A 7091-nucleotide genomic window follows, 5' to 3' on the forward strand; every position below is an offset into this window, starting at 1 on the left:
ATGGCTCCTCCCTCCGTCATCACCACCATGGACTCTGTTGTTCGTCCTCCTCCCGGTCATTCGGCCACCTCCTGAACCTTCTCTAATCTCCTTTTTCCATCCCACATCCACTCCTTTGTCCTCCTCCGTAGTCCCCCTCCGTCCCATCCCTTTTTCTCCACGGCGCGAGGTCGCGCCTTCCAGGAGGGGGGCGAAATGTCACCGTTATGGATGTTTTGTGTTTTTCATTCCCCATGTTCTCTGTGTGACCTAGTTTCTGTCTCCTGTTGATTGTGTCATTATGTTCAGTTGTGTCTAGTAATTGTCCTCATTTACGTTCCCCATATAAGTTGCATTCTGTTCAGTGTTTGGCTGTCCGGTCTCGTCTGTGGATACGTGTGTTTGCTACCCTCCTATGATGGATTACCCTTGTGTGGATTATTAAAGACTGTATATCGTGATCTTCTTTGTCTTCATGCTTCTCTCCCGCACCATTCTGTGACACCAATCTAGACATATGGAGAAGATCTAACACTATGATTTTCCCACAGATTGTCCCATAAAATCCAGCAGTTCTCACGACATTGTATGTCAGTTTAATTTCTCACAATTCTAGCTCCTGAAGAAAGGAGTTCACTACCAAAAAAGTTTGGAAACCACTGGCGTTTGTGTGGAGGATGGGGCTGCTTCTGCGTCATGTTGCTTTAATTTGTCCTCCGACTGCCAAAGAAAATGATTAAACTGCTGAGGGGGTTTTGCTCTTGGCTCACCAACTGCTATGGCATACTGGATTGGCTTGACTCCGATGCTAAACAAGTGCAGTCTATACAATTGAATGAATTATTATAAATAAGACAAAGAAAATAAAGTGGAGAGCAATAGACCTAAACTATAAAAACTGTTGGACTTCCCCCAGCTATTCTTGAATGTTCTAATTACTTGACCATTTAAGGCAGTGTAAGACTATTGTTGTATTGTAACTACTTTATGGTGCAGTCTAACTTACAGACCTTTAAACCAGTTTATAGTCTATAAAAACAAACTCAGTTTTAATAGATATGCATGCTTTTGCATGACATGATGGGTGATTGATTAACGGAAGAATAACAAGTATATGCACTATATGTATATGCACTGCCTAGGGATGATAGGTATAACAAGACAAAGGAAATCCAGGGCGTGTTGCAAATTGACTTGTGTTGTATTACCTGACAGTCCTCAAATCTGATTGGTCGAGCAGCATTACAAGAGTGATTCTTCAATTATTAATTCAACCGATTCATTGAAAAACCCTGAATCATTCAGGAATGAAACAAGTAATAGAAATGAGTAATTTAATAATTAGGCTTCAGCTCACCTAGACGTAAATAGAGGCTATAGTGAGGGCAGACGTCAAATACAGTCAAGGCAGACAGTTCTCACTTTGCGTAGTGGATCAGACAACCTTGAGATCATATTGCATGATTTACACTCATGCACTTTGTTGTTAATAAACTGGATGTAATATAAGTTCTGTTGCTTTTATCTGAAAATAAAGAAGACACCCAAAGTACTTTTAATTCCATCCGAAAGTCGTGTTTTCCATCTGTTTTTAGTTTAGTATTTTAGATTTTAGGCCTCGAGTGATATTCTCTATTAACTTTAGCCAATTCAAAAATCGATTAAGATTCGGGAACCTCTCTGATTGGTGGATCTCACATTGGGTCCCAGTGAGTCATAATATGCAAATGCCTCTTTAGAGTGGTTAGTTAATGGAGTTTCGTTCATTCTGTTCCCAAAATCAGCCAGTAATCTACAAATAATTAATATAAATAATAATTATTTTAGAAGAGATCAATACATCACAGTTGTTTAAACCAAAGAGCATTAAGATGTGTCATCATCAAGTAATTTCCCATCGTACCTTTTATCAGTGCAGTTGGGGGAGAGCAACTGCACAATCTGGCATGGCCGCAGAGAGTTTTTTGACATGTCAGCATGACATCAGAACAAGTCGGACAACACTCGGACAGATTTATAATCTACATGCATCTCATGGTGATCACCAGTGATTAGTTCTGCACAGATTTTGCTCATCTCAAACGAGCCTATTCACTCGTGCGATGTGTTCAAAACAGAATCATTTAGGAATAAAACAAGCGATATAAATAAGTCATTGAACCATTCACTCAAGTTGTTTGTTCAAAAACACTGAATCATGCAATAACGAAGTGATAAATATGAGTCATTGAATAATTCACTTAAGTGATTTGTTATAAAACACTGATTTTTTTCCCTTATTTGTTACACATTTGCCTGTTGAACTGTTATATTAAAGGGGTCATATGATGCGATTTCAATTTTTCCTTTCTCTTTGGAGTGTTACCATCTGTGTTTTAGTTTTACAACCAGTTTGCAAGGGTGTTAGTACACTCTTTGTACTTACATAAATTACAACAAATTACACAGTTGAGGGATAAATTTTAGATTTCTGAATGACTTTAATTTGAAGTAAATAAATATTGGGCTATTATGTTAATACTTCAGACATCCAGCACTAAAGCAGTTACAGTCATTTAAACAAAATCAGTTACAGCACTCCCTGGTTTATTAATACTCATATATTTGTTCATTTGGAGCCTCTATAGCCTATTGGCCATTGCAATAGACTACTAAACTGCATTTTGGGGTCACAGGATTATTCACTTGCTTATCTTATGTTTTCATTTCTACTCACGCCAGTTGTGCAAACTAAAAGCAGATGTTTTGATTAAGCCTGCCTGGATCTGCCAGGAAATGGATAATAGAAATGCAGTAATACGTCTCGGACGATGTCACGCTTCAGGTGACGGATAGGGCGGAACCCCGCGCACCTTCAAAGCCGCAACACTTCCTGAACCGGTACCTCATCCGTATATAAACCCGCAGCGCTTCTCAGCAGGGAGAAGGAGAGAGAAAGAGCTCTCAAGTTCACCAAGAATCAAAGCAAAACTGCTGCTGGACAGACTCGGGCAATAGGCAGAAGTGTTTATATCCACAGGCTGCTCTAGCATCTAGAGGTAGGGACATTTGTGTGCACGAGCAATCTTTTATTTACTTAGATTGTGTGTTGGTAAACTGATGCGTAGAGTGTAGAGACAAATGTTGTGTGTGTGTAATGTTTATGACACTGGCGGCTAATGTTGACACTAATATTGAAAATATTTATTTGCTGCCGTATTTTAAAAAGTGATGAAAGTAAAATGAATGTGGTGTCAAAGTTACAACCTGCATTCTTAAGTTCTTTGCACTTTTACAACCAATATGAATTTAATTACTGATGGCTTATGATGATTAGTTCTGAAAACTCTGATTATTCATACAGTTGAGTAGAAATGGTATAAATTATTCTAAAAAATTTAAAGCAAAGATGTTCTAATGATAAAAAATGACATTTACAGTGTTGGCTCTGTTGTACAGTAAGGTTCAAATGGCATAATACGATTTATGGCATTCTCCAAAAAATGGGAATCATTTATGTTTTGCATGCAGATTCTGCAAAAGGAAAAGAAACCTCTTACCATATCCCAGCCATCAATCATGAATGAAAACCGCTTGGCTGTCGACATTCTGCTCTTGTGTATATCCTGTGGAGCAAGTGCACTGGCAGCCTTTAGTCCCACTGCCTCTTCATCTCTGCCAGCAACCAATTTCACTGATATTGGCTCTGCGCCTTCAAAATATCTCACAGAGGCCGCAAACCTTCCCAAAACCAGACGGAAACGTGATATTTCCCAGAACGATATGCTTGCTTTACTTGATTACCATAATAAAGTCAGAGGGAAAGTTTTTCCCCCAGCCTCAAACATGGAATATATGGTAAGTCACTTATAATAATTACCATTTTTGAAATAAGTAGCCTATGATACAATCAGGAACTGTTTGGACATTAGAAAAAAATGTCTGCTTGTTTGAACTTTTGCTCTACACCCTCACAGCAGTTCAGTTGTGTTATTTATTTAATTGTATAATTACTTGGCACTTTACCTGGAAAGCGCATTGCTGCTGTTGTAGCTGGACATGTGAATGTTGCACATGTAACTGCGCTCATGACAGGATGCAGGAATGACAAACTTCTCCGTGTCCATTTGGCACCAGCAGCTGTTGAGCAGATTTAATTGGCTCGGACCACCAGAGTAGATCCTCTCCAGCATAGATCATTGTGCTTAGACTACAGCTAAGCACTGAAATACTTCCAAAAGTGCACAGTCATGGGAAATGCTGTATCAGATATGTTTCAATAGATCCAAATGTTAGCTTTTCTTTAATAATTCTCTGATTTGACCAAGATTAAAGGGATAAATATTTTTAAATGGTCTACTCTGGGGAAGAGAACAAAGTTTTCCAGCATAAAATACATTTTTGTCAATGCATATATCCATGGTTTATGGTTAACTCACTCAAGAATCAATAAAATCTGTTATTGTTTGGGGAAACTTTGCTTTTTGATCTTCCTATTATGGACATAATTTCATTTCTGTGGGTGAGAATGTTAAGAAACCCATCATGCTCTCAAAAAAAAGTAAAATGAACAATTTTTGCAATTATGCTATCAATAAATTAATTTATTTTAGTGGACTGATAAAAGTGTATTACATGTCTCAGGTCTGGGATGACACTCTTGCAAAGACGGCTGAGCAGTGGGCGTCCACGTGTATTTGGGAGCATGGTCCTCGCAGTCTTCTTAGATTTCTGGGTCAGAACCTTTCAGTCCGAACAGGAAGGTATGCATCTTCATATTCTTTTCCAGTTTGTGATCAGTGATGTTTCCTATAGTCCTATGTTTGACTGTACTAATGGACATTTAGGCCTGAATAACCAATCTAAGTATTTCATCACACCATAATGAGATTTGGTGCTATGTTTGGATTGTTTACAGATACAGGTCCATTTTGCAGCTGGTAAAGCCCTGGTATGATGAAGTGAAGGACTATTCTTTTCCCTATCCTCGAGACTGTAATCCCAGATGTCCCCTTAAGTGCTACGGGCCTATGTGCACTCATTATACACAAGTGAGTTGAAAGATTTCTACGGAGCCCCGCACATGACATGCAAGAAAAAATAAATCCTGCGCACGATTTACTAATTCGTTCCCTTGATGTACTAAAACGCACGATTTATAAATCGAGAGAACGAATGAGTAAATCTGATCGAGGGAACGAAATAGTAAATCGTGCACACGATTTAGCCTACTATTATTATTTTTTTTCTGCATGCCATGTGCGGGGCTCTGTAGATTTCTATTTCAAAGAAATGCTGTTCTTTTGAATTTTCTTTTCATCAAAGAATCCTGGAAAAAAAGATATCACCATTTTTACAAAAATATTAATCAGCACAACTGTTTTCAACATTGATAATAAGAAAGTGTGTGTGATAAGTGTTTGTTGAGCACCAAATCAGATTGTTAGAATAATTTCTGAAGGATCATGGGACACTGACGTCTGGAGTAATGGCTGCTGAAAATTCAGCTTTGTATCTCCGGAATAAATTACTTTTTAAAATATATTAAAATAGAAAATGGTTATTTTGAATTATAATAATTTTTCACAATATTGCTGTTTTTATTGTATTTTTGATCAAATAAATGCAACCTTGGTGAGCATAAGAGACTTCTGAACGGTAGTAAATATCATTCACATTTGACCGTTGCTCACTTGTTGCTTATGTTTTTACCAGATGGTGTGGGCAACCTCAAATAAAGTAGGATGTGCCATCAACACATGCCATAATATGAATGTTTGGGGCTCAGTATGGAAGAGGGCAACATACTTGGTGTGCAACTATTCTCCAAAGTAAGTATATGTTTTCTTGTGCTTTAGCTAAGCTAAACTGCTCAACTCACTCTTCAGTAACATAATTAGGCTAAGCAAGCAACCTGACACTTCTCTGTTAAAAACATTTTTGACGTGGACATCCATGGGGCCTTATGGTTCAAAGACCTAGACGACCCCTTGCATTCCTGCTGCAAGTGGAATATTAGCGGAATTCTGCATCTAATTCCAGAATCAAAGCACCAGAATCTTGTGTGGCTGGTGACTGACTTGTGACCTTCTTTTTTCAAGACATGTACATAACTTATTTTTCAATGTTTATACCACGTATTGATAATTATATTGTTTTGTGTATAAACCCAATGGTTTATTTCCTGAGAGGGAATCTACTGTGATCTGTCAAGACATGATTGGTGCTTACAGTATTCAACTGTAACTGTACTCAGAGAACACAAGGCACAATTGCCAAAACTCCCATCAGGCTTTGTTGGCAAGACTAACATTGCAAATTGTCTGTAGTGCCATACTTAAGTTCACCCAAACTAGTGGGCTAGTTCACCCAAAAATGAAAATTCTGTGATTTTTACACTCATGTCGTTGCAAACTTGTATGGCTTTCTTTCATCTGTGGAAGACATGCATTCCTGCTGCAAGTGGAATATTAGCGGAATTCTGCATCTAATTCCAGAATCAAAGCACCAGAATCTTGTGTGGCTGGTGACTGACTTGTGACCTTCTTTTTTCAGTCTTATGAAGCGGCGCACTTGAGAAAATTCTTAGGCTACTGCAGAGCAGGTTATTTATAAACTATAGTTAAGACCCGACTTGCTAGTTAAAGTAGATCCAGATTGATTTAAAGCATGTCTTCTCAACATAAAAACACAGTTGGAAATAGAAATGTAAAGTCTAGTAATAGCATTTTTTATGTCATTACAAACTAGCAAACAACTCATACAGCACACTTTCGAATATGAAAATGTATATGGTTCATTTTGTCCATTGGTGTGTCATTGACATTGTTGTTGCTATTGTTGTTTACAGGGGGAACTGGATTGGTGAGGCCCCATATAAAGTAGGTGTTCCTTGCTCCATGTGCCCTCCGAGCTATGGAGGATCATGCAGTAGCAACATGTGCTTTCCTGCTGTGAACTCAAATTACCTGCACTGGTTCAAATAAACACAGACAGACAGACAGAATGCACATGCCCCATCACCGAGACACTGTCCCTCATGGGAATTTGCACAACATTCCTGCATCACCCTGTTTTTTTTTATTTATATATATATATATATATATAGAAATATTGTTGAGATATAAAAATAT

The 7091-nt window shown here is 38.1% G+C and overlaps 1 protein-coding gene across 1 annotated transcript; it reads left to right on the forward strand.

Annotated features, from left to right (window-relative positions):
- Positions 1–2881: 2881 nt before the first annotated feature.
- LOC107706855 (peptidase inhibitor 15-A-like) lies at positions 2882–6954 on the forward strand. The gene is made up of 6 exons (XM_016510690.1): positions 2882–3017; positions 3490–3816; positions 4603–4721; positions 4877–5009; positions 5674–5789; positions 6809–6954. Exons 2-6 carry the CDS (start codon positions 3538–3540, stop codon positions 6942–6944), a joined length of 783 nt encoding a protein of 260 aa, XP_016366176.1. The 5' UTR covers positions 2882–3017; positions 3490–3537; the 3' UTR covers positions 6945–6954.
- Positions 6955–7091: the final 137 nt, after the last annotated feature.

The sequence above is a fragment of the Sinocyclocheilus rhinocerous genome, unplaced genomic scaffold (assembly GCF_001515625.1).
Source record: "Sinocyclocheilus rhinocerous isolate Xijiao unplaced genomic scaffold, SAMN03320098_v1.1 scaffold6166, whole genome shotgun sequence".
NCBI classification, from domain to species: domain Eukaryota; kingdom Metazoa; phylum Chordata; class Actinopteri; order Cypriniformes; family Cyprinidae; genus Sinocyclocheilus; species Sinocyclocheilus rhinocerous.

Coding starts and splice junctions, on each gene's coding strand:
- LOC107706855 (XM_016510690.1), top strand. CDS start 3,538: ATGAATGAAAACCGCTTGGCTGTCGACATTCTGCTCTTGTGTATATCC. Junction 5,010..5,673: donor TGTGCACTCATTATACACAA/GTGAGTTGAAAG, acceptor TGTTTTTACCAG/ATGGTGTGGGCAACCTCAAA. Junction 5,790..6,808: donor GTGTGCAACTATTCTCCAAA/GTAAGTATATGT, acceptor TGTTGTTTACAG/GGGGAACTGGATTGGTGAGG.